At 48.8% G+C, this 26,179-nt stretch overlaps 10 protein-coding genes across 10 annotated transcripts; 4 read left to right on the plus strand and 6 right to left on the minus strand.

The window, feature by feature from the left end:
* Positions 1–2,017: 2,017 nt before the first annotated feature.
* N7529_006242 (rRNA-processing protein UTP22) lies at positions 2,018–5,227 on the minus strand (the record flags this gene model as incomplete). The annotated part of the gene is made up of 1 exon (XM_057241769.1): positions 2,018–5,227. The coding sequence occupies one exon, from the start codon at positions 5,225–5,227 to the stop codon at positions 2,018–2,020; it is 3,210 nt and encodes a 1,069-aa protein (XP_057097128.1).
* Positions 5,228–5,520: 293 nt separating this feature from the next.
* On the plus strand, positions 5,521–7,503 carry N7529_006243 (cystathionine gamma-synthase; the record flags this gene model as incomplete). The annotated part of the gene is made up of 5 exons (XM_057241770.1): positions 5,521–5,565; positions 5,632–7,015; positions 7,064–7,247; positions 7,293–7,335; positions 7,384–7,503. The coding sequence occupies 5 exons, from the start codon at positions 5,521–5,523 to the stop codon at positions 7,501–7,503; spliced, it is 1,776 nt and encodes a 591-aa protein (XP_057097129.1).
* A 242-nt stretch (positions 7,504–7,745) lies between these two features.
* N7529_006244 (uncharacterized protein) lies at positions 7,746–8,681 on the minus strand (the record flags this gene model as incomplete). Its single annotated transcript, XM_057241771.1, has 1 exon — positions 7,746–8,681. One exon carries the CDS (start codon positions 8,679–8,681, stop codon positions 7,746–7,748), a length of 936 nt encoding a protein of 311 aa, XP_057097130.1.
* Positions 8,682–9,108: 427 nt separating this feature from the next.
* On the plus strand, positions 9,109–9,705 carry N7529_006245 (mitochondrial 54S ribosomal protein mL58; the record flags this gene model as incomplete). Its single annotated transcript, XM_057241772.1, has 1 exon — positions 9,109–9,705. One exon carries the CDS (start codon positions 9,109–9,111, stop codon positions 9,703–9,705), a length of 597 nt encoding a protein of 198 aa, XP_057097131.1.
* A 489-nt stretch (positions 9,706–10,194) lies between these two features.
* On the plus strand, positions 10,195–12,001 carry N7529_006246 (M20 family dipeptidase; the record flags this gene model as incomplete). The annotated part of the gene is made up of 5 exons (XM_057241773.1): positions 10,195–10,352; positions 10,421–10,452; positions 10,507–10,574; positions 10,652–11,769; positions 11,821–12,001. The coding sequence occupies 5 exons, from the start codon at positions 10,195–10,197 to the stop codon at positions 11,999–12,001; spliced, it is 1,557 nt and encodes a 518-aa protein (XP_057097132.1).
* Positions 12,002–12,368: 367 nt separating this feature from the next.
* On the minus strand, positions 12,369–16,523 carry N7529_006247 (Sec7 domain protein; the record flags this gene model as incomplete). The annotated part of the gene is made up of 1 exon (XM_057241774.1): positions 12,369–16,523. The coding sequence occupies one exon, from the start codon at positions 16,521–16,523 to the stop codon at positions 12,369–12,371; it is 4,155 nt and encodes a 1,384-aa protein (XP_057097133.1).
* Positions 16,524–17,830: 1,307 nt separating this feature from the next.
* N7529_006248 (unc-50 family protein) lies at positions 17,831–18,988 on the plus strand (the record flags this gene model as incomplete). The annotated part of the gene is made up of 3 exons (XM_057241775.1): positions 17,831–17,937; positions 17,986–18,085; positions 18,287–18,988. The coding sequence occupies 3 exons, from the start codon at positions 17,831–17,833 to the stop codon at positions 18,986–18,988; spliced, it is 909 nt and encodes a 302-aa protein (XP_057097134.1).
* A 355-nt stretch (positions 18,989–19,343) lies between these two features.
* N7529_006249 (PDGFA associated 1 family protein) lies at positions 19,344–20,221 on the minus strand (the record flags this gene model as incomplete). Its single annotated transcript, XM_057241776.1, has 3 exons — positions 19,344–19,988; positions 20,045–20,112; positions 20,173–20,221. 3 exons carry the CDS (start codon positions 20,219–20,221, stop codon positions 19,344–19,346), a joined length of 762 nt encoding a protein of 253 aa, XP_057097135.1.
* Positions 20,222–20,755: 534 nt separating this feature from the next.
* N7529_006250 (putative MFS monocarboxylate transporter) lies at positions 20,756–22,186 on the minus strand (the record flags this gene model as incomplete). Its single annotated transcript, XM_057241777.1, has 1 exon — positions 20,756–22,186. The coding sequence occupies one exon, from the start codon at positions 22,184–22,186 to the stop codon at positions 20,756–20,758; it is 1,431 nt and encodes a 476-aa protein (XP_057097136.1).
* A 653-nt stretch (positions 22,187–22,839) lies between these two features.
* orlA (putative alpha,alpha-trehalose-phosphate synthase subunit Tps2) lies at positions 22,840–25,765 on the minus strand (the record flags this gene model as incomplete). Its single annotated transcript, XM_057241778.1, has 3 exons — positions 22,840–23,006; positions 23,055–25,305; positions 25,358–25,765. 3 exons carry the CDS (start codon positions 25,763–25,765, stop codon positions 22,840–22,842), a joined length of 2,826 nt encoding a protein of 941 aa, XP_057097137.1.
* Between the last annotated feature and the right edge of the window lie 414 nt (positions 25,766–26,179).

Raw genomic sequence — 26,179 nt, forward strand, 5'->3', positions numbered from 1 at the left:
GTTCACTGTCGCCGTGACCCATTGGATGGGAATGGTGTAGTCACAAAACTGAAGACGTTGGTTCTGGATTAAGTGTTGAGCTCACGCAGTATAGCAGTGGTATCGTCGATTGATGACCGAATTGAACTGATGCCTGGTGTCAAATTATGCATCAATTTGCGACCTCGCACATTCAACTCGCAGCGGGCCAGGAAGAACGCTGTATTGGCAAATCCTATTCTTTCAGTGAAAGCCTCGTTCGAGTCTGGAAACAAATCGCTATGATTGAGATTCAATGGTAACTTCGAGTCGTAAGTTCTTTTATATATCTGCGGAGTCATTCCTTGATGCTCGGAGGATAACACCCCAGTAAATAGATAGACATAGACCACCATGATCGTCGACGCATTTCTGTATCAAAAGGATCGAAACCGCGTTTTGTTCCATCTCTGTGCAGACCCACTCATTGCACAAGCTTGTAGACTACTGCCGTCATAGCCCAGGCAAATCGCTCATTGCCAGATCGTCCCCCAATAAAGAAGAGCATCGCGGCCTGTAAAACGGTGAATTGACGAGAATGCAGAAGATCTGCACGGGAAAGAGCCTGCTTTGTTGCAAAGCGATAGTGTTGTAAATTGGATCGGTGATCCTCTCCCAGCCGATCACAACACTTCTCGGGGTTTATACTTGAGACGGCCGCGAAGTACACGGCAAACACGAGTGCTTCTCAGTTGCGATCAATGAATTCTGTGTTGGTGGCTGCTTTGGCGACTAATGTATGAATGCTTGTTTTAGGGAGAATCAAGACGAGCGGAGCGACGTATTTCTCATAACCCTTTCATAGTGCCAAACTAGTCAACAATGGTGGATGGAACTTACGAAGAGTGTAGGCTTGTGATTGAAACCCGAAGAGAGCCATGTTGGAACTATCGCCTGGCTCTGGCCCATGAATGCATTTGGAGATTTGGCCGTGATCTTGCCAGATCATATAGTTCATCAGTCAAGTCCAAGTATAGGGTTATTCAAGGCCAACCTCACTCTGAAGCCCACAAGAGCCTCATGATCCACATATCGAATGCCAATCAATTGTCCAAATTGTCTACTTGAGCCACTGTCAGGTCCCTAGTTTGAGTGATTATCGTGAGAACGAGATTCTGGAGAAGCACCGTCATGCTAATCGATGTATGAGTTCTGATTGCGCTGCAGCTGCAGCTCAAGATCCCTCACACGCGACACCAGTTCTGCTTTCAATGCCCGTTTTCCCCTCCGGAGTGCACGACCTTGTGGAAACACACATTCCATGCCAAGCTTGACACAGCTGGTACACGGTTGTATCTTGTTATAGCGTGTTTTCCGCTGATTACATTTGCGACAGCTGCGGACTTGGGGATGATATTCCGGCAATGATACATTTCAAACAGTCGTCATGATTCGAAAAAATTACCTATATATGTCAATAACTGGTTGATTATACATATGTAGGCACATGTATGTTCATTAAATGATGACAGTTTACTTGAAGTGGCGTCGGGCTCAATTCACTGCCCGAGATGATTCAGCCGAAGTCAGATCCAAAATTCCTACACTACTACAGTATTATAAATACTTACAAGACTTCACTTCAATCGAAAAGGTGAGTAAAAGTCTGAAAACATTGTATTCAAGGTATCCCGCTAGAACAAGATTGGAGTATAGTACGCTGCTATGATTGAAAGGGAATTGGGGGGAATACTCCAGGAACGTCAAAACGACTTGGCAAATGACATATAGTTAGCAAGATTCATTGCAATCGTATAGAGAAATGACAATAAAGTGTGCATATTCTAGAGTGCAGCTAGATTTTCCAGACGGAATGTACAAGTTCTCACCACAAAAGCCTTGTATACGAGAAGCCTTTGTATACGAGACTACAATGAGAATGACACCAAGGTGAGAGAGAGTTGGGTCTGTAGACCAGTAATATTAATATTGACCTCCCCAAGAAAATGTGGGAGATAATGTACATGAGAAAAAATCAAATTGAATCATCAAACGTGATTTATTCTGCATTGCCATGAACTTCGATGCTTTCAACAAGCCCATGACCTAACCGCGCAATCTCATTCAAAATGGCAGTGCGATTGATTGACACCTGATCCTTGGAGCCAGATGCTGGTGCAGTCGAATATGCAGTCTTCAAGTTCCAGCTGCGTGGCTTCAGGGTTTGCGGATTCCAAAGGCCAGCAATTACTGGACAACGATCGTCGCCATGGAAGAGCAAGATACTTTGGTTATAGCAGGTGTGGACATCGCAAACAAATGACTTGATGGTGGGTCCCATAGAAGCACGAGGCTCTGCCAGGTTCTTGAATTTGGGGACCGAGGTGGAAGCGCTAAACAATTTCGAACGGAGATGGATGACAAAGTCATAGGGAGCAAGCGAGGTATCGAATAGATCGGTAATATCCAGGTTGTGGGAGTTGGTTCGTACCAAGCTCACTGCAGCTGTGGCCAAGCTGGACATCCGACCTGCTACCACCTTGGAGGGCATCTCGTATTGAGTCCAGGTCACGCCTTCCATGTCAAGATCAGAGGCGACGAACAGGGCCAGATTGTTCATCGCAGGATCAATGTTGCGCCAGGCCGTGAAGCGAGTGCGGATGTTTTCTGTCACTTCAGGGGTCAAGTCGCCTCCCAAGTCAACAATGAACGGCTCCTGCTGCCAATCCCACCGAGAGAGGGAGTGCAAGGTCCTTAAGAATCCAGTCATGACGCTTGAAGGACATTCCCAAGGATTGGGCTGAGTGAATGTCCGAATCACTAGCAATTCAACCAACTCATCGCTGATTTGGGCAGTGAACATGTGGGAGTTGAACCATTGTTTGGTCAGGCGAATGGTGGGCGACAGCAAAGGGAAGCGAGTGCACAGACTTCGGAGTGCCTGTGTCAAGCGTGGGATTTGAACAAATGTCTTTTTGTAGCAGGAAAGGGCAAATGCAGCCTCTTCACGTTCTCGGGGGCTCAAGTTTCGGTCCTTGAGATTGCGCTCAAGTAATGTCTGCTCACGGTCATGGTGGATCCTCAAACGGAACAGAACACCGGAGGAATGGGGAATATCTAAGTAGGCATTGTTGATGATTTTAGATGATTCATTTTCCAAGCCCACACGGCAAGACGAGGAAGCAGCACCCGATTGTTCCAAAGCATCTCCAATCTTGAGGAGGAACGCAATTTTAGTCATCTGGATAGCTGCGAAATCATCAGGCCATCGCGAGGAGCTTTCGAATTGAAGGACAATATCGGTGGGGCCACTTGGCCTCACTGCGGTATACCGAAGGAGCGAGCTGGCCGGGGCCAGGTGGCGAACCTCCAACGGCACTTCGTCCATGCCGCGGATAGATGTCTCCAGGTCCTTGAAAGCGTCATTGACTGACTGGAATGCAGGGCTAGAGTATGACAGAATGTTATCGCCATGCTCTTTGAGATGCTCGTCATATTCATCGCCGAGGAAATCAAACTCATCGATCCCAAAGTGGCGCTGGAGGATATACTCCAGAATTTGGTGTATGATAGATTCCTCCGAGTCCTCCGACCAAACAAGACTCTCCAAGATACTACCGTCCTTGAATCGTCGCAGTTCAGACTTTTCACCCCAGAAAGCTTGGAATGAAGCCGACTCCTCCTTTTCTTCTGCAGCCGGACCGTGATCAACAATCCGTCCAACATTTTCAGCATTCAGCAAAAGTCCCACAGACACGCCCTCGTTGGATTTCTTGGGCTGCTTAGATTTCACCGACCATGCATGAACCGGATCAGAAGAGATAGAGACAAGTTTGACTCGATCACCCAAAGCCCTGGAAAGAACATTGTACAAGGTTGTTTGCTCTTGCAGAGCTCGGAGCGTTTCTCCGGTGAAGGACTTGATTGTGATCAAGCGGTCGAACCTAAGGGCTGGTTCATCAACTTTCAAAATAAATACTTGGTCAAAGTTGTCCTCTCGCGACTCGTTGAGCATTTTCAACGTGGTAGAGGCTTCATGACGTAGGGTTGCGTAGGACCAAGATGTCATTTTATAGAGAATGTTCAAGCCTCTGCGACCATCAAACACAACAGGCACGCCCGAAGGAACGGGGACTTCGTGCCCGACAAAGAGTGGGGTAGTCAAATCCCTGCCAGCCAGAAATTGAATGGTAGCTTTGAAAATTTGGTAGCAGCTGTATGATGGCAGCAAAACCGGTTGTCCGGCAGGACCGCCACCTTCAAAAAGCAGGGACAGAAGCACCGTCCATTCAAACCCACCGAAGCCTCCATTCTGGAAGGAAGTGTGGAAGCCTCGCTGGTGTAACCAGGTACGACCAAGAATACATGCGTCCTTGAAGGACTCACACTTTTGTGAAGCCAAATAGATCGATTTATGATACAGAGAGACAGTGGCATCTGCACGGAGGCTGGCATTGTAGAAGGAGGTCGGCTCACCCATTTCCGAGTTGGCAGAGGCTTGGCGAATGTTACTCTTCATTGGGAGCGTTCTTGTAATCGGGAAGAAGGTGGGATCGATCGTGGTCAAGATGCGAATCTGCGAAAGATTTGAATCCCGGGGCTCGAGCAATATGAGAGGGCGGAGGCTATCTCCATCCTGGGTACTAAATTTGAGGTCAAATCCAAGGTTGTTCACGGTATCTTGAATCCCAGCGGCCAGACACGCGATGTAATAAGCCCGTTTGTGAAAGTATCGGAAGTTGACATAATCCTTTTCCTGGAAGAGCGAGTTTGGCATGGTCACTGCCAGATCAATTGGGCGCGATTCCAAAGAACGAGCGCCAGTCTTCAACGCAAAGCTACCCACCACGTTGATTATGGCTGGTTTCGCGTACGCCATACTGTATTTGGCTTCTTTGCTCGGCCGCGGCTCAGGCCATGGGATCACTAGACCTGAAGCACGTAGCTCTTTCTCCGCATCGGATACAGATTGCGGAGTTTTGTCAGAGAGGTCTTCAATGGCACTCTTGATCTGATGTAGTGGTTCTTGTGCCTTTGAGACTTGCTTGGTGTAATTGGGTCTCAATCCTTCCAGTAACTCATCCATCTGTAGCTTAAAGAAGCTGGATTTGTAAAAACCGCTGGCCATTGCAAGCTCTGCAGAGCGCTCATCTTTGCCTCGTGTTACATTTCGTTTTTGATCGGTGAATTTCGTTCGGTTCAAAGGGTTCGCAGGTGCAGCATCTGGTGAAGGACTAAGCTTTCTGCGTTTAGATGTGTGGTCCGACATTTTTTTCTTTTTGGTGTTTAAAGTAAAAACAATTGTAAACCCTCGAGTGGTTTTTTTTTTTTTTTTTTTGATAACTGATACCCGTAACTGCTGTATCAATACAGCTGACTCATTGGTAATTGTCAGGTATGGGGCGTCGCCGAGATCGCATCACATCATTTAACTGATCTACTATTTTTTCTTCTTCTTCTCTTCTTCTTCCCTTTTCCTTTCTTTTTATAGTTTATCTTGAGAAGATATATTGTTGTTGCTTTACTTTTTTCCTCTTATTTCTTTAATATCAATTGAAAATAATGTTGCAAGCATTGGGAGGACCCGTACCCCCAAACACTGACCATGTATGAACCCCGCTATATACCCCCTCCATGACTCAATGAACAATAATGTTTTAACAAATTGCTTAGGCTGTCAGTGTATCGCTACCAACATGGAGGGCAAACGTTGGCTATGAGGAAGGAGAAGATTGGGTCATTAAGAAGATGCAATGTGGTTACCCACGGTTCTTCATTCATCCTACTATTCAGAAGCTAGCTCAGGAAATTGTTCGTCGCGTCGGCGACCCCAACCTCGAATCGGCAACTCTCTTCGCGTCAATCAAGCCCGCGCGCATCTGTCAATCCTTTGTGCTTGGGAAAATCCCCACTGATCAGGCGTACAAAGTCCGCATTGTCAACTTCGTCCCATCCCCGCAAACCGAAGCCGGATCAACGATTACGTCTTCCCTGTCGTGTGTGATCTACCCAAAAGAATATGCTCCCATTACCAAGCAAGTCTGGCAACACTCGGGTAATGGAATATCTAGTCGCCGTGGTGAATTCTGCCTTGGTGCGCTGGAAGATGGTTTCTTGGTGGAAGACAAAGGTGCCGCAACTGCGGAGTCTATTTCGCAGCGTCCTTGCAAGGGCCCCCGAAGGTACCAGAGCAAAAACAGCGCGAGAAAGGGCTCCATTGGAGACTCTCCCCCAAGAGGAAACACTGAAGATGGCCGAGACTATGGTCAATTCATTGAGGAGCGCTTTGGTCGAAACCTAAGTACTTCACTCGCCAATCAGGCCAAGTTGGCCGTTCGCAAGCGCATTGCGGGTGTTCTAACAGCCGATACTGAGCTTCCAGAGGCTCTGGAGACAGCATCGTCAGAGGGCCGAGTGGCTGGCATTTCAGAGGAGGATGTGCTGCTTTACCCTTCGGGCATGAGCGCCATTTTCAACGCCCACCAGACTTTGCTGACAACTCGGGGGGAGTTGCCATCAATTTGTTTTGGGTTTCCTTACACGGATACTCTGAAGATCCTCCAAAAGTGGGGACCGGGCTGTGTATTTTATGGCCACGGCTCTTCAGAAGATCTGGATGATCTTGAATCCCGATTGAAAGCTGGCGAGCGTTTCCTTGGGCTCTTCACCGAAGCGCCAGGAAATCCTCTCCTCAAAACTCCTGACCTGAAGCGGATTCGAGCCTTGGCAGACCAATATGGATTTGCCGTGGTGGTCGATGAGACCATCAGTAATTTCCTCAATATCAATGTTCTGCATCTGGCAGATATCGTTGTCAGCAGCTTAACCAAAATTTTCAGCGGAGATAGCAACGTCATGGGAGGAAGTGCAGTCCTCAACCCTAATGCACAGTATTATCCAGCTCTGAAGAAAACATATGACCAAGACTATGAAGACATCTACTGGGCGGAGGACGCCGTTTTCCTGGAAAGAAATAGTCGTGATTTCGTGGCTCGCATTGAACAAATCAACTCCACCACCGAGAACATCACGGCTATGCTAAAGGAGTCCCCTCTAGGTATGTTCAGTCCTTCAATATCACACAGCTGTGCTGACAGTTCCACAGTGAAAGATGTGTATTACCCCAAATACAGTCCCACGAGACCATTATATGACAGCCTCCGTAACCCCAACGGCGGATATGGTGGCCTGTTTTCTGTCACGTTCCACTCCAATGCTGAGGCTATTGCTTTCTATGATACCCTGGAGGTCTTGAAGGGACCTAGTCTCGGGACTAATTTCACCTTGAGGTTAGTAAATCTAACCACTTAATTTGAATCTGCTAACTCTGTCAGCTCCCCTTATGTTCTCCTAGCTCATTACGGTGAACTGGATTGGGTATGTATCCTCCTCCAACCCCGCTGACGATAACTAACGTAAATTCAGGCGAGGTCATTCAATGTGGATCCGGATCTTGTGCGCATCAGCGTTGGATTAGAAGAGGTACCAGATTTGCGCGCCAGGGTACAAAAGGCCTTGAATGCAGTACAAAATGTCAAGCAATAAGGCAGCGTCTGCCCAAGATTAAACATTCTACAAACCTCTACAATATGACCATTCAACACCTGTCTTTTTCAAGGTTAAATTATCCGGATCCGTAGATTGAATGTCACACAATAAGCATATATCGCACAATCTACCTACTATGTAGGTATGTATACTAAGAAAAAGAAGGGGGAAAACGAGATCCTGCTCCTACATCCTTCACTGCAAAATAAAAAAAATAGCCAAACGCCAAACTAGGCCTGCTAGATCGTACGTTCCAGCAGGTCATCCCCGATGGTACTCACAGCCTGACTGGTCATGCCACCCAAGTCTCCACTGCCAGTTTTCCTCAAAGCTTGCCGCATGGTCTCTACATTGAGATCTCCCCCGAAACTGGATGAGACGGGACTTTGAGCAGAACTAGCAGGCAACCGAGTAGGCGACATATCAGGCCCTTTGAAAGAGGTTGCAATGCTCGTGGGCGGTGAGGTGCTCAGCGCATGCGAGGAAGTAGGAGATCGCAAGGGGGACGGAGGATAATTCATGTCCCCTAGACGCTCACGAGAAATCCCGCCCAAGTGACCTTCATTTGTTTCTGCGTGCTCGGCATTGACTACGTCCGCAAATGAAATGAAGCTCAATCGGCGCACGTCGGTTGTATCCAGTGCTCCGTAACTCGATGAGAGTTCATCTGTATCCGCATGTCTCGATAGATGGGCGTCGATAGAAGATGACATTGATTGCTCTGCGGAAATCGCACCGGCAGGCTGATGGAGGCTATGTGTGACAATCTCAACCGAGTCGGGATCGAGGCGGTCATCTGTGATTGCGGCTGACGATGCTTCGAGGACAGGTGGGATGTAGTTTTCTGTACGAATATGGGCAGGTATAGATGGAGATGCTTGAGCTGGAACTATATCCTCTTGCACATCGCGTTCGAAGATCTGGGAAGCGGGGGAATTTATACGAGGAGGCAGGTGTGTTGAACTTTCAGGAGAAGAGGGTTGCCTGGTGTATCTTGATTCATTTGGTGTTCGCAAGACTTCGAATGATCTCGCAGGCAATATGCCGCTCTCTGCCTCCTCCTGTTTGTCTCCCCAAATTAGAGAAGCAGGCTTCGGTGCGCGTGTACTCTTATCGGTTAAAGAGTCGCTTTCTGAGAACTTCGGGGGATCCATCTGATCTGTAGAGTCCGACATTGCGATATAAGAAGATGTTAAACTTCAACGGCCATGACTGAAATATATATAAAATTTTAGAATACAAAAGAGTTGTCTCGAAGTAGGAAGATAAGAATAATATGTCAAAGCAGGTGATCAACTTACTGACGTATGATGTTTATAATACCAGGTATTACAAAATACCGATACTGTAAACCGAGCCTCCAGGTCGTATCATATCGTTATGTAATCTCAGGGGTCACGAGACCAAAATGGAAAAAAGATTCGGGTTGAAGCCGCAAGAGATGCCAACACGTCCTCGGTCCTTCACACCTTAAGAAATCAACTACTTGATCTAACTAGTTGGTATATCTACCATCTTGAGACATTATTTGGGAACTATTGACTAATTATATCCCCTTTTATTCTTCAGTTCTTGAACAATTGACTCATGTTTGGGATCACAATGGCGACCTCCATCGCCGCGACAAGGCGGCCATTCCTCACCTTGCCATTCCTTCTACCCTCATTGTCAGACTCACTGGCACTCGGATTTCGCCGAAACCAATCCTCATACCGACGCACTAAGCAACGACTACGTGTAAAGCCAGACACCTCCTTTGCTTCATCTCAACAGGGTCACGATCACATTATCCACAATCCGCCATCTAGTGCACCCAATGTCTACCATACCCCATCTAAATTTCTGCCTGCCGATGATGTTCGTCGTGTATCAACTCTCTCGACTACAACCACCAATGCCGAAGATCTTCCCGGTGTTTACAAGTCCGTGCCGGAACGCAAATATCACCTCACCCCTTCAGACATTGAAGAAATCCGCAACCTTCGCATGACTGATCCCATGACTTGGAGCCGGAACAAGCTTGCCAAGCGCTTTGAATGTTCGCCCGTCTTTATTGCCATGGTTTGCCAGGCAAGCCCGGAGAAGAGGGAGATCCAGGCCCGTATCCTGGAAGCTGTGCAATCACGATGGGGTCCTAAGCGACGCATGGCCAGAGAAGATCGCCAACTGCGGCGGGAAGCCTGGGGCCAGGATGCATAGTGTGTTATGTTTTGCTGTCTCTTTTGAGATAGACCAGACAAGCAAAAGGGGGTAATTTTGTAAAGAAAATCATTTGTATTCTAGCTTATCTAGCATTGTTCTATGTATTTCATACCATTTTTCTATTTTTTTCTATATTATTTATACCTATGTATATATATATATTATAGGACAGTTCGAGGTAGCTTGGAGAAGTTCAAAGCAATTAAAGAAGCAATTTTGGTACAAAAAGGGTAAAAAAATTAGGATATAATTACTCCGTATGCATCCTTAGATATAAATATAGCAACAAAGCAACAAAAGAGAGGTCCACACTAGTAAATAATGTCACACATAAAATATTCGCTAACTACCTTCCTACCTGTGAACATACTCCGTAGTTATTGTACATATGTAACATATTGTCTGTGATAGGACCTCGGGACGGAAAAAAAAAATTACGTGATAAGGTCAAGCATCTCTCCGGTTACCTCAGGGCAAACACGGATAATGCCCCTCTTTCCCCTCCGCCGTGTTCCATTCGCAGGTTCTTTTCTTTCTTCTAGATTTACTCCTTGTGTTCGTACTTCTTTCGCCTCTCGCCGCTTCTTCTACGGCTATATCTCCGATTCCAAAATGGCGCCCCAGCTAGAGCCCTTCTTCAAACAGTGAGTCCTGTTGAATTTAACAGAGAACCTTTTCCACTGATCTTGTTTTTTTTTTCTTTCTTTCAAAGGGTCGACGACTCGTCCAACGACTTCATCGATCGTACGTGACAACTTGTCCTGTCTCACCTGGTCCCCGATAGCTGATGATGTCCAGGTTTGCGCAAGGCGGTTGCGATCCCCTCTATCTCTGCACAGGACGAGAACCGAAAGGATGTGTTCCGCGTGAGTCCTTCCAGCAAAATCAGAAGACTAACAGCCAGAAGACCACAATAGTCGCTAATTGTTCAATGTATTTGTAGATGGGTCAATTCCTGGCCGATGAGCTCACAGCTCTTGGAGCCGAGGTCGAGCAACGGCCTTTAGGCAAGCAGCCCGGAAAGGAACACCTCGAACTGCCCCCAGTAGTGGTTGCTAGATACGGCAACGATAAGAATAAGCGCACTATTCTTGTCTACGGACACTATGACGTGCAGCCTGCCTTGAAGGAAGACGGCTGGGACACCGAGCCTTTCGAGCTGACCATCGACGAGAAGGACCGCATGTACGGCCGTGGCTCCACCGATGATAAGGGTCCCGTTCTGGGCTGGCTTAACGTGATCGATGCCCACCGCAAGGCTGGTATCGAGTTTCCCGTCAACCTGCTGTGCTGTTTCGAAGGCATGGAGGAGTACGGTTCCGAGGGTCTGGATGACTTTATCAAGGCAGAGAGCAAGAAGTACTTCAAGGATGCCGATGCCGTTTGTATTTCTGATAATTACTGGCTCGGCACCGAGAAGCCTTGCTTGACCTATGGCCTGCGCGGTTGTAATTACTACTCCATCAGCATTTCCGGCCCTGCTCAGGATCTGCACTCCGGTGTCTTCGGTGGTTCTGCTCACGAGCCCATGACTGATATGGTTAACGTGCTGTCTAAGCTTGTTGATGCTCAGGGTAACATCCTGATCCCTGGTCTCATGGACCTTGTGGCTCCCCTCACCGAGGACGAGAAGACCCTATACGGAGGCATCAGCTACACTATGGACAACCTCCACGAGTCACTCGGTTCCGAGACCGGTATCCACCCCACCAAGGAGCGTACTCTGATGGCCCGCTGGAGGTACCCCTCTCTGTCTATCCACGGTATCGAGGGCGCCTACTCGGCCCCTGGTGCCAAGACCGTCATTCCCGCCAAGGTCATTGGTAAGTTCTCCATTCGCACCGTGCCCAACATGGAGAGCGAAGATGTCAACAAGCTGGTCTTTGATCACATCAAGGCCGAGTTTGCCAAGCTTAACACCAAGAATACCATGGATGTATGGCTGCAGCACGACGGCAAGTGGTGGGTCGCCAGCCCTAAGCACTGGAACTTCTCTGCTGCCGGCAAGGCTGTTCAACAGGTCTTTGGAGTTGAGCCTGACATGACCCGTGAGGGTGGAAGGTAAGATCATATGAGTAACGACATCAAAGTTCCGTGGCTAACTGCTTATAGTATTCCCGTTACACTGACTTTTGAGGAGGCTACCGGCAAGAACGTCTTGCTCCTTCCCATGGGAAGCTCGACTGATGCCGCCCACTCCGTCAACGAGAAGCTAGACAAGCGTAACTACATTGAGGGAACCAAGTTGTTGGGAGCTTACCTACACTATGTCGCCGAGGAGCCCACCGCATGAATCATTGCATGAACTAAAACAAATAATGGAATTTCTAGCTATTTATTTTCGGGTCAACTCTCTAATGTAAAATTTGAAAAACGAGCAAATTGATGGTATTCATAACATTAATCGACAATCATGGTATCCATAGCATAGAATCACATCACCGTCCCAAGCATTAAACATAATAGAGAATCAATAAAAACACGCCCTGGAAGAAAAAGAACCAAAAGCGAGCAGAAATGAAGGTATAGTAAACAAATGTGCAACCAAATACCACAAGAAAGACATGGTATCACTTTTTAAGGTATGTATCGCGGAGCCCCAAACCAAAAGGGTATATACAACCGGAAAGGGTCATCCGATTCAAAGTTCAAGAGAAAATTCATGCAACAACAGGTTCTGCAGTTACTTCCTCGACCTCCTTTTCATGGGTAGTGGAGGCGAAGATTTTCTCTTTTGAGCCGATGGCATTGCGCAGAGAATCAATGTATGTGCGAAATTTGACAATCTCTCGCAAGAGATATGAGGATTTCCGCTCCCAGTTGGCCATTGCCTTGGCGGCATTAGGATGGCGCGGGGAGAATGCAAGGTTCATCGCAGAACGCAGCTCGTTGTGTCGAGAGAGATCTTCTTCGACGTTCTTCACGTAGTCCTGCAGTGCCTTTAGCTGCTCCTCTTCAGTCAGGTTGGACGCCACCATACTCTGCTGCGGTGGACTCCAGTCACTGATATTCACCCGGTCTGCAGGAAGGCGAGGTCGCACGCCTTGTTGGTCAATAGAACTTCGAATGGAGCTTTGAATACTTGGCCGTGCGCCCGATGAGGGCGGCGGGGATCGACTTTCACCGCCGCCGATTAGGGCACTATTGATGACAGAGTCACTCCATCCATATTCAATGTTACTGATGCCTCCTACTAGCGGTTGCTTGGATAACCGGGCGCTCCAGTAGTTGGCAGTTGAAACGAATTCTCGCACAATCTCAGGCGTTCCAGCCTGGAAGAGGTGAACTGCACCGGTAGGCAAGCTCAGAGCCCAGACATGAGGACGGGATTTAGAGTATCCGGGAGAAGGCAAAGCGCTGGCGATGGTCTGACGCAACATGAATTTCCAAAGTTCTTCAGCATTTTCTGTCCAGTTACCACCACCGACCACAACGCCTCCGCGCTGCTTTGCCTTTTGTCGCATTGATTTAGTAGAGTTATTAAAAGAAAAGAGACGCATCCAGCCTTGCTGAATGACCGCAAAGCAGTCGTTCCAGTTGCGGTCTTTGGCGCGCTTGTCGACTGCATCCAGATGATGCTTGTGCTTCAAGCTTCCCTCCTTAGCCCACGGGGCTCCGGCAAGAGCCAATGTATCGTCTTCGAGAAGAGGAGTGGTCCGTTCGGGCTCCTCATAACTGTATACTGAGGTAGCCGAGTCTTCGCGAATGATAGCCTGGCTCAGGGCATTGGCAAAACCAATCGACTGTTGATATCCGCTGTGAGGGAAGTCTGAGCCAAAGGAATCCACAGAGGCCGATGTGAATTTGCCCAAGGAATACTTGCTCCAAGTGCTGGACCCGGTTGGACTCCAGACGGAGGATTGGTCGTCGAGGCTGGTACGACTGGAGCCCATCATAGAGGGTGGGTAAAGTCTGCCAGCTCGGGAGCGGGGTTTTGATGACCATCGTGCAGCTCCATGAGTTGAATTAGCGGAGCGGCCACGAGGGAAGATGTCAGAGCCACTCTTGCTGATTGTACTGGGACTTCTGCGAAGCATACTGCTAGAAGGGCCCAGGAAGTTGTTAGACGACATACGAGAAACTTCGCGTTCAGGCTGAGCACCGAACAATGGGAGCCTTTCTTTTTGAATAGATGTATAAAACTCCTTGAGAACCGTTTCCACTTGCTGTTCCCAAGCTCTAACAGTTCCAACGAATGGCGTGTTGACCAGTGGCCCGGCATCAATATTGGACTCGCTGTCTTTGTCCAACGAACTCCGTGCAACCTCTGAGGGGAAACTTGCGGAGCGCGCTGATGTAGGGGCAGAGTGTGCTTCGAGGGGGTTCTTGGATGAGCGATTGATTGGGCGCAGAGTCTCAAAACTCTCGGGAGCGGCATCCATTGCCACTCGGTGGATGGTTGGCATGGTGTTTCGCACAAATTGAGACTTGGTCATTTTCGACTCAATGTCCGCCAAGTGCAGGTCAGTATTTAGCAGCAGGATGGAATAGCAAATGGTGTGAACAACATCAGTGGCCTTGAAGCCATGACTTGGGTTGCAATCACACCATCTGGTCGAAAAGGCATCCAATACTCGATCTACCTGTTGGGTTTCTCCTTTGAGTACTAGACGATCGCAAAGAGACCGGAGAGAGGAAACAATGTTGAGATTGGACCAATTGAACAATCGCATGTATGCTTCACGAATCGCTGCCCGGTCAGGATCACCGAGCCACGCTGCAGCGGGGTCATTGCCCACAACCTCGTCCTGGCTATCGAAAAGTTTTTGTGCCTGTTCTTGGTCTGCTGCAGTCGGTCCGTCTTCAATGGTATCGCCTGGTCCATCTGCTTTGTCCTCGACATTGAGGACTGGCCTAGGTTCTTCTTGCTCAATCAGCGGAGTGTTCGCTGCAGTTTGATAGTGCGATGCTGTCGAGATAGAATCGACAGGGGATTCACAGAATTTGTCTTCGGATGGAAGCGCTAGCTTTGCAACATTCACGTGAGGAACATCTGCCTGTGATTGGATGCTGCGTGAGAAATCCTCCACGACAGGGGATAGCGTAGCAGACTGAGCAGCGTTCTGAAATTCCTCTTGTGGAGTACAATCCGTAAAACCTTTGGCCTTCGCAGGTGCGGGCTCAGACCGGTTCTCTGCAAGCGGCGAAGACTCTTGGTCACGAGAAGTGGTGGGCTGAACAGATGTCCTAGCTTTGGGGGCTCCGGGAGCTGAAACACTCTCTCTTTTCTTCTGTGCCTGCAGAAAAGCTGGCTGTCGAATCTTAGCTTCCCAGTCCGCATTTCCCTTCTTGTCTGATTCTTCATCGAGATAAGGATTCATGACCTGGCGGAGACTGCTCACCGGACTCGGCTCCGGCTGCATGGTATCTAGGGTCTGCGGCACAAGATGCTGAGGAATTACGATTGGTGGAGGAACGTGGTCTACCACTGATCTCTTCCTCCTGCGGAAAAATGAAGACTTCTTGTTCACGACTTGGTGGGGTCCTGTGCGAATAGAGGACGGGGAGGCCCCCACAGAGCTCTTAGGGGCCTGCTGGATACGTGTATTTACCACGGTAGCCGCTGCAGTAGCTTCTTTGGCCTCGGTCTCTTGTAGATATGCTAACTCGCTTGGGCTATAGTTTGGTATCTCTACCGGAACGACAGGCCCAGGAGCCGGATTCTTGGACCCAAACACACGCCGGAAGAAACCAGGGCGTTCTTTATTGCTAGGAGCAGGGTTATTGGTAGAAATACTGGTTGAAATGTTAAGGTTTGCCACCGGTTCTGGGGGAGGAAACGCCGGCTTGTTATAGGAAATGGTCGGGCTAGGAGCAGGAGGCTCCAAGGATCCCGGAATGGTCGGGGGATCGAGATCTGTATCACCCATGTTTAGGAAGTCGTTGTCCCGAACTCGCAGAGTCCCCGTGCCGATATTCTCGGGGCGGGCCTTTCGAACCTGGGGCGCTTGGGCAGATTTCCCTGGTGTCGGTGATCGGGAGGCAGCAGCGTTTGGTGGCCTATTATATTCCAGGGCCTTATATTCCGGGGCCCTTCGTGGACCTGCCGGGACGCTCGGAGTAGGCGCGGCATCATGATCGTCGTACAACATTGAATCATGGCCAACACTTGTGTCGGCATAAGACGCAAAGGTTCGTTTGGGCCCGCAGTCAAAACTAGCTGAGCGCCGGTCCAAACTTTGGTCTGTTCGTGCTCTGGTATATGAGTAGTCCACGGTGGACGATGAGCTCCCCTTGCTCCCTTTTCGGGCTGTGTTTGTTCGTGGCATCGTTCCCGCACCACGAGAACTGATTGCGTCTCCTCCGCGTGAGCTTCCCGCTTGTCGTGGTGCCGTCTGGTAGGTAGAGCTGCTGTTGCTTCGTCGACCCTTGGTCGCTGTGATTGTTGAATAGAGGTCATTCCCATCATCATACCCGTATTCTGGGTCCGAGGACATGGACGATGAGAAAGTATGACCAGGACGATACCGACCTTGGCTAGTAGAATCCTGTGAATAATGATTGGGATGATCGTTTTCAAAGGCGGAATTAAATAGACGATAGTCATCTAGAACCGACGAACTAGGGGCGAATTGATCGAGCGAAAGAAGCATGTTGTCGACGATGGAGGTCCGCGCCGCATGTTGCGGAGATAGAGACAGATCATGCGGGTCTCGATCATCTCCGGAGTCGCTGACCCTTGAATTCTCCATGACATCTGGAAAGGCGTCGCGAATGGATGGTCGAGCTGAATACCCGCGCTTCGACTTGTATCTTGCTGTTTGGGAGGGGGGGGTGTGAGGAGGGGAGTTGTATGTTTCGCGTTGTTGGGACATTATGGCGCGGCTTCAAAATCAATACCCAGTTATCAATATCAATTGCTATCTGGATGAGGTGGAAAGGATGAGGGCAATGGGGGAGGGTATTATAATAATTGAACTAGGGAAATTCAGAGTGATATAACATACCCAATATGCCCACGGCCCAACTTGCGAGTTGAGCTCCTCAGTTGGGGGGAGAGGGAAACCAGTTCGCGACCACAGGAATTATTATAGAGGGTCAATCACTTCTGTCATGGCATGTCTTGTCAAGCAAGGGGTATATGACAACGCGGTATAGCCCGGCAATCAAAAAAAGAGAAAGAGAGAGGGAACGGCCAAGATTGACAAAGCCAGAGAGTAGTTTGCAGAAGAGAAAGCCTGGGGCGGGACGAACTGAGGGTTTGGGGAACTTAATAGTCCCTTCTCCCCCTTTGACAGAATGGATATATCTTCAAGTTTGATTCGAGTTTGGTTAATTAGATTTTGGTTAATGCGAAAAAAAAAGAGGTGTTCCAAACCCGAAACAATTGAAACAATTGAAACAGGGGAATTGCATTAAACTAGTCTTTAGTATTTAGTGATCTGCCAACGCATTACTATGCTGCATATACGGAGTGGGGAATACGGCAGTACACATTCAGGGGTTTCATATGCTACAAATAGCTTGTACAAGATAACCTATCTACAGATTTGGTAGATTACTTGGCTACTCTACTGCTTTTATTATTTGTTTCTAACTTCTCAACCTATGGCCTAAAAAATATCGGGAGATTTGGACTGAATCATGCAGTAACATGTTTCCAAGGTTGTTACTTGTATGTCATAATATATGATATATCATATAAAAATGATGTCCAAGACGATCCAAGCGATTTCAAGTCGAGCCCTCTCAAATCAATCTTAGGCCAAGCCACAAGAAAGATATCTTCAAAGATTTCAGATACGCTTTTATCTCCGCTTACTATCGCCTTTAGCCCCTTGCGGAGTGGATGCAAAAGGGTGATCTTTTTCCGGATCAATTGAGAGAAGTATGTCCAGGTTGGAGAATGAGTTATTTGGTCCAAAGATACGGAGTACAAGAAAGGTATATCTATATATCAATAACGGGTGAATGACTATAGATGTACATAGATGTACATATGTCCGTTGTACGGAGTATGCGGAGTAGGTCTGAAAATATATGTAAACACCGGCATTTCCCCCCAGACCCCCATTGTTCTTGATATATAAATTCACGTGACCATGAATGACATAAGACCAATTCCGCGTACAACCTGCAATGCTCCGAGTCTCACTTTATCCTTGAGCTCTCTGAAGCGACCATGAACCCTCACATCTCTGTTCCTCGTCAACATGCCGGCTCGTCGACCTTTGGATCAACTCCCGCAACCCGCGGGTCCAGCGTCCGGATGCCGCGCTTCTTCAAAAGGTACGGACCAAGTCACCTTCATACAAACCAGTAGCTGATATGGAATAGACTCTTCAAGTTCCCACAGATGGACTTTGAAATGGCAGTCTGGGAGATGACTTCGCTGCTAATCGCCCCTAAAAAAGTCTTCAAATCGATATACTATCATGTAAGTGGCATTGGGGTTTCCGGTTCGAGAGCTGTGTTAACCGGTCTTGTTGAATGTAGAAACGTGAGTTTCGCCTTTTATAGTTCTCCTTATGTCTCGCATGAAAACCGCCCGAGCACCATATAGTCTAGGCTTGCCAGTCACCAATGACTATTGCCACCCTAACCGAGCACCTATTGACGTCCTACGACAGAAACTAAGAACACATGGCACCGGCCAGACCCATCATTCACATATCTTCTCTCATTCTTCCTCCTCCTCACAGCATTTGCCTGGGGCCTCGCCTACACGCCGAGTTTCGGCGCAATCATCCGCCTAACGTTCCTCTTCGTGTTCGTGCATTTCATCGGCTCGTCCCTCCTAATCTCAACCATTGGATACTTTATCATTGGCAAGCTATTCGGCCCCAATGGGGCCGCCGCCTCTCTAGCCGGTTTGCGGGGGTCCCGGGGCCGGAGACGAGGTGCTGCACAGGGCTTGTTCATGCAGCCAGGAGAGAAGGACCAATTGGAGTTTGGATATTGCTTTGATGTAAGCCCGCTCCCGAATCCTACGATCGCAACTTTGAGACCCCTAATAACCATTTGCCAGGTATCCAACCGTGCCTTCTTCCCCCTCTACCTCCACCTTTACGTGGTACAGTTCCTCCTACTTCCTCTGCTCACCCGCAGCCCGAGTAATTTCCTGGCAACGTTCCTAGGCAACTCGCTCTACCTTTCGGCCCTCATCTACTACACCTATATCACCTTCTTGGGCTACAATGCCCTCCCATTCTTGCACAACACCGAGCTCCTGCTTGTGCCCATCCTCATCTTCGCTATTCTGTGGCTAATCAGTCTGATTGCTGGCTGGGGCATCGTCATGCAAGGCCGCAGTGTTGAGGGATTACTGTTGGGCGTGTGATATAAGAAGCTCGGTGCGATAGACCTCTATTCATGGCTTTGCCTTCTCACGGGGATTTCCAATCCCATGTATGAACCTTGATCTTTTTCTTTATCTTTTGCTTTCTTTTGACTGGCTCCTGCATTTTCAAAGCCAGCCCAAAAACGGCATTAATCTAATGCCGGAGGCGTCGGTGTATATGATATTAGGATCAGACATCTCACATTACTGTCTAGTATATCCAAATGTGGCGTACCTTGATTTTTGCTTCGATTTTTTTATTATGTCTAGATGTATAACTAGAGACACATCGACACAGTTCATAATCACATAATCTTGAAAAAACCCCCTCCCAATAGTGAGACTATCCACAGATCTATTTCTTCTTACCACCGGCCTTCTTAGAAAGCTTGCCAGCAGCAGCGGCCCGCATGCGATTCTCACGCTCAATAGCAATCTCAGCACGCTCCTTGGCCTGCTCATCCTTTTCCTCCTTCTCGGCCAGCTTGCGTTGACGCTCAGCTTCACGCTGCTCTCGAATAAGAGCCAGCCGCGCAAGATCCGACTTGGCTTCGTCGGTCTTACCTTCCGCGTGCAACTTCTGGTAACGTTCGCGCGCCTGCTGGGCTTGCAAAGCCTCCCGCTCACGACGGGACAGCTGCGAGACATCTTTCTTGGCGGCAGGCTTCTTGGGGGCGGGGGCGGAATCGGCGGGCCCATCGACCTTCTGGGTCTGGGAGCGGGACTTGGCGGTGTGGTTGGGGTTGGCGGGGAGGACAAGGTCTTCGTCAGATTCCTCTGAGTCGGAGGGGGGGAGGTCACCCGGTTGGGCGGGGCCTTGGTTGCGCTTTTTCAATGCGGCGAGCTTCTTTGCTTTGGCGGCTGCGCGACGTTCTTCACGGGTTGCGGTTGCTGTGGATGACTCGAGGGGCTTGGACTCGTCCTCGCTAGATTCTTCGGAGCTCTCTTCTTCCGAGGAAGAATCCTCGTTGCCTGATGATTCAATTTCATCTTGGGGTTCCTGGGACGAACAAAGTTAGATTTGCCGTGCGAATGGAATTGAGACCCTCTGCTTACCCGCCACATGCCCATCTGGTTTCCTTCCTTATCTACTCCAGCAAGATCTCTGCTGAAGTGCTTGCCTCCTGTTCAATAGCGCTTAATCAGTCTTAACTTTCTCTGTTCTGTTGGCGCACACGACCTACCTCCACGAGTGGGCTTGGAGAACTTTCCTCCACGACCACGGGGCGCCATGTTGATATTTAGATGAAAGCTTGGAGTAACTGCCAAATATTGAGCGCGTGTCTATATACCGAATGTTGTTAGAATCAGATTCTCGTTCAAGTGGTAGTGGGGGCCCCCTCAGGAGCACAGTTAACGACTGGAGGGGCAAAGCAGGGCAATATAGATTCGAACAAGTACTTACCTGAATAAATCAAATAATTCTCAAAGATACAGTAGATTTGAAATATCAAGAAACAAACCAAGTCACACAGTAAAACACTAACAAAGTAGAGAACAAAAAAAATAGAGAGAGAGGAACGAGTCACCGCATTCCCATTAATCATGTGGGGGTTCCCGTCCTCAAACCACAACCCGTCGATTTGTTACTCTCTTTCTTCTCTTTAGGTACATATGTATGTTTCAAGTATAGTATACTGATCGAGTATATTGTCGATTGTCTCTAATATGATGAATTTTATACTCTTGAAACATGGAATTATACGTGAATACGTTTTTGTTCCTCCTCAAACTACTTACAACTTTTTACGTCGTACATACTTCAATTCAAACTCTCGCGAGACCAGTGCCCACTTTAGTCACTCGGGCCCCGATCAACGTTACGCCACCAGCCACGATCGCAGTCCCCATAAACATCTGAGCATAAAGGTAATTGCCATCATCATGGACCACCAGTGCACCAGCGATCGGTGACCCAATGAGGGCCGCCACCGCCACCACGCTGAGCACCATGCCCATGCGCACTCCGATCTTCTTGAGATCCGTAGTGAGGGTGCTGAGGGTCGCCGGGAACAGGGATTGAATGCCCGCGGCAAAAAGTCCATAAAAGACTGCGAAAGCCCATAGCCCGGACGTATCACTGACCGCGGCCCAGCAGTAGCCAACAACAGCAGTCGCGAAGCTGAAGGGAATCAGCAGGTTGAGAGGACCGGTGAACTGATCCGCGAGTAGATTGGGAACCAGGCGTCCGATTAATCCAACTCCGTTCATGACCAATAGCAAATCAATCGATCTGTCTGTCGATACACCGATGATGTTACGGCTGAAACTGCCGATATAGAAGAATCCAACGTACAGTCCCCAGAAGTTCAAGAACATCCCAATGGCAAAGAGCAGGTAAGGCAGCTCTGTGAATGCAGCCCATTCAACTAATGGGCCACTTTGACGGGGTGGAAGACGCTGCTTCAGGAATAGCACGCAGGGGGTCAACGTCGCCAACGAGATAAACCCCAGTGTTCGGACCGTCCATCCATATCCCACCTGCGGCAACATCTTCATAATCACCGCGGGAAAGACTAGGCCACCCGTCGCAGAGCCTGACGCAACAATCCCAATTGCGATACCACGATTCTTCACAAAATAGGTCGAGATTAAAGCCAACGTCGGGCAGAACATAAGTCCGCACCCAATTCCTTGTCCAAGACCCTGAGCCAAAAACAACTGCCAGTATTTGGTACACAACGAGGTCATGAAGATACTAAAGCATTCCAACAAGGCACCGCAGGCCAACGTGACCTTGAAGTAGCCCGCATCGGTGGCTCTGCCAGAAAATGTACCAATAAAGAAGAGTAAGAAGATCTGGATACTTCCTACCCAGGAGATATCGGAAGGGGGATGACCCAACGTCTGCGAGTAGTATGTTTGAAAGACACCGAAGCTGTTGATATAGCCCCAGGTATTGAAGATGACAAAATGGGCCAACGCAACTTGTGTCCAGGCTTGGAAACCGCCATCTGGGGGCGGACCGAGAGACTTTCCAGATTCCCGAGTGCGTACAACTGATAGGGTGCGGGCTAAAGCGCTCGCGTTGGTGGGAATTTGGGAGAGGTCGTTAGGCTCATTAGGCTCAGAGTCGATAGTTGATTCTTCGTCTGAGGATTGACGACGGGTATAGTCTATACTTTCCTCTCTCTTTTCATTCTGAGTATGCATTTGTTCGACCATGCTTGGTTTCTCCTCAGTATTTGAGGGTGTCATTTGTCTAGAATATAGAATATAAGAAGTATCAGACCATTGTCTGAATCGAGAAGGATAACATATGTAGGTAGTTGAGAAATCGGAGAAAAGAAAATTAGCCGGTATACACTAGTCGGGTATTGCGGGTGCGGAATTCATGCCGATCACAGATTCGCTAAGATCCCCGACGCCCTTTGACATGTCCGAAAGCGCGTTGTACATAGATATACATATGTAGTTATAGGGTGGGAAGTGTGGGTCGTATGTATACTTCATACTTCATACTTTATGTATCATTGCTTATCCTGGAGCTTCTCCGCTATGAGTTGATATGGCGCAATTCCGGGGTCCCCGCATGGTTTTAGAACATGTATGTACTTCATCTAACTAACTGACTAGTTAACTATATGCACATTACAAGACATAATAGCCATCGAGAAATAGAAGTTTGACACCTGGCTGTAATAATAGTAGTAACACCGGGGCCCTAGCTTAATATGACAGCCCTCTAGCAAAAGAAAAGAGAAGGAAAAAAAGAAAAAATCAATTCATCTTCGTCGTTCGCAAATGTCGGCATGCCGGGATTTCAGGGTCTTGGGTTTGGGTTTCCGGCCGAGCATTACTTGTTAAATGGTATCCCGATAGGATTTTTCGGTCCAGGTCTTATCTCGGCCTCAGTGATCTTGGTTGGCGTTGCTGAAAAGCATTTGGATTGATCCAATGACATCGGCTGGCTCCAGCAAGTGCCAGCTGGCATCGGTTTGCTTAGAGCTGGCTCCTACAGTCACCGAGTACACATGGTCCCGTGGTAGGTCAAATTTCTGAAGAGCACGGAACATATCTACTCAATATTAGTAAGGTATTCGCTTAAAGGTGTAGCTTGTCTTACCTTCATCCGTGAAATCATCACCCAGACACAAGATGAAGTCCGGTGCCTTCCCGGGACCATATTCGTCAACCAGCCTAGTGGCAATGAACCCTTTGTTCACAAAGGTTGGCCGCACCTCCAGGTTGGCTTTGCCTGCCATGACCTCAACGTCCCACCGTTTGGCGACGGTGTTCTCCAACTCTTTCCGACACTCGCGAGCCTGGAACGCACCATACTCCGGGTCTGCACGGCGATAGTGCCAGGTCAGTGCCACACGCTTTCGTTCAATGAATGAGCCTTGTGTCCGTTCTGTGTAGTGTTGGAACACATCGACAACTTCCTTCTGCCATCCCATGTTACTCCGCTCGGCCAAATTCTCCCAATCTTCTGATCCGGGCTTTCGGATGAAACAACCGTGCTCGGCACTCAATCCGAGTTCTGGAATATGACCCATCCACTCGTCCAGGAAAGCTTGGTCTCGTCCGCTGATAATCCACACAGCATTTCGTGGGTCGGCTGACAAGCTCTTGAGAGTACGAAGCACCCGATCCGATGGAATAGCCGCCTGAGGATCCTTGACAATGGGCGTCAATGTGCCATCGTAGTCGAACATGAAGAGACGTCGGCGAGCCTTACGGTACTGCTTCAATAATTTCGCGCGATCGAGGGCAGGTGTGGCGACCGACTGGTCAAAGGAGGACAAGTTGGTCAGTAGGCGATTGAGGTACTGTTTGGCCCACATGGCAACTGTGTTTGTCACCACATGTTTGTATAGCTTCAGGTGTTGGTCCTTTCGCTGGTCCGGGGGCATTTTCAAAGCTTGATTAATCGCTCCAGCCACCCCGACAAGATCCCAAGGGTTGATGTGAATGGCATTGGGCAATGTGCCCGCGGTACCTGAGAATTCAGACAGAATGAGAGGGCTGTGGTTGGTTTGCTGGCAAACGATATATTCGAGACTTGTTGTGTTCATACCGTCTCGCACTGTGGTAATCAATCCGACGTCTGCAACACGCAAAAGTGCGAAATACTCGCGCGGGGACAAGTACTGCGGGTAGTACTGAACAGGGGCGAAGCTCAAAGAGCCAAATTTTCCATTGATGGTCGAAACCAAATTAGAGATTTGGCCCGCAATCTTGTTGTTTGGATCCTCTTTCTCTTCTTCCACGCTGGTAGGACTTGTCACCTGGATGAGCACAACTTTCTCGCGCCATTCAGGGTAACGCTCGAGGAAGATTTCGAAAGCCTGTAACTTCTGTGCCACACCTCGAACACTGTCCAGTCGATCACGGCCGACAATAATTTTCTTCCCAGCATACAGCTTTCGGATCCCCAGCACGGCCTTTTCGATATCAGGCGCTCCAAAGGCTGCCTTTTGAATGGCACGGGCGTCGATGCCAATGGGGAAAACATCGACTGCAACATGAGCACCGTAAGCATCCACCCCAGCAGAATTCGACTCAAAGCCCAAGACGCGTGTACAGCACGAGGTAAAGTGCCGAGAGTAGGAGAATGTTTGGAACCCAATCATGTTTGCCCCAAGCACTCCCTCCAGGATCTCCTTGCGCTTCGCCAGGCACCGTACAAACTCGCTGCTGGGAAAAGGTGAGTGTAGATAAAAGCCAATATAGATGTTGGGAATCCGTTGCCGCAGAAGACTGGGAAGAAGGAACAGATGATAATCATGAATCCAAACAACGTCTCCTTCTTGGTACTCCTGCGCAATACGATCCGCGAACAACTGGTTCATGCGAAGATAATCGGCCCACCACCGTCGCTCGGATCGACCATCTGTTGGGCCATGCTGCTTGTAGTGAAGTAAAGGGTATAGCTCGCGCTCAGCATACCGACGCCATCTGCCTTGATCTTTGAGTAGTATGGTATCTTCTGGCTCCTCCGATGCATCCGATAGCCACACGGGCAGTACCCGGCCATGGCGACCGGAACTCAACTGTTCATCAAGCCGCTCCCGGTCCTTCTGTGTGACATGGATCCCCTCTACCAGTGGATGGACAGGAACTTGTTTGGTTGCATCCACAGGAACCGGTGCAGTAGCTTTGTTCAATGGCTGGTTGGCAACAGAATTGCTGGGAGCTGGAGGTGCGTTTCCTGCAGCATTCGGATGTATTTGTTGCAAGGGCGATTTCATTTCCACGATAGGCTCAACCTCTCCAGTCCAGCCTACTAGGGTGTGTGACCAAGAAGTCTCGTTTGATGCAAGGTGTGCGAATGAATCGAATAGTGCGGAAGTGCCAGAGCGTGATTTGAGGGTCTAATGTCCAGTTAGTAATATGATACCCAAGATAAAATAAGCCGCATCATACCCAGTCTGACCCTGATTGAAAGTTGAGCTTGTATGGGATACAGAAAGCGGCGCTAATGATGCGACCACTGAGGTTAAGTCCCGGGTGCTCCACGCTCGGGTCAATCTCCGGGGACATGGGAGATTCAGAGGCCAAGCTTAGACGTCGGAGCAGTTCCATGCCCGATGATGCTTTCCTTGCCGCTTGCCCAGGTTGGGAGGCGATGTCAGACGGATCCGCGGGTTGAGCCTGTCCCCCTGGGAGGCTGGCAAAGTATGAAGGAACCTCACTTGTCTTGCTGTCTAAAGCAGGAGTGGCATTGGTCGCATCGGCATATGCACCCTTACTGAGGGCTTTTAAACCGGGTCCCACGAGTATCGGGTTTGGCTGGCCGTCGGGCACGTCTGCGGGACTCTCTGACTCAGACATGACAACTGCGAACGTTTAGAGGGGTAGATTGAGAAGATTCGAGACCAGTTGCCCGTGGACTGCGAATGTTAGAATGCAATTGTCACATAAACCAAACGATCTTGAGCGAGGACCGTGATGTGTGGGTTTGGAGGGGGAAGTGATCAAGGTACCTCGGGGGGAAATAGAGTCGATAAGCAATTATCGGCACGAAAATAAACTATTGGCGCAAGAAATCCATGGACGAAGAAAAGGAATGTAATAATCAAAGAAGACAAACAGAAGAGGAAGAAAAATATTGTCCCAACAAAACCAGGTAATCTAGGTAATTAAGGGAATTTCCACAGGAACAGGGAAAAGAGATGGAGGGGCAAGCGGTGAAGTGAAGCCACACACTTTCTTATCAGGGAAATCGGGGTTCGAGTCCAGAAGGAG

The sequence above is a fragment of the Penicillium soppii genome (assembly GCF_028829465.1).
Source record: "Penicillium soppii strain IBT 18220 chromosome Unknown utg000005l, whole genome shotgun sequence".
Lineage (NCBI taxonomy): Eukaryota > Fungi > Ascomycota > Eurotiomycetes > Eurotiales > Aspergillaceae > Penicillium > Penicillium soppii.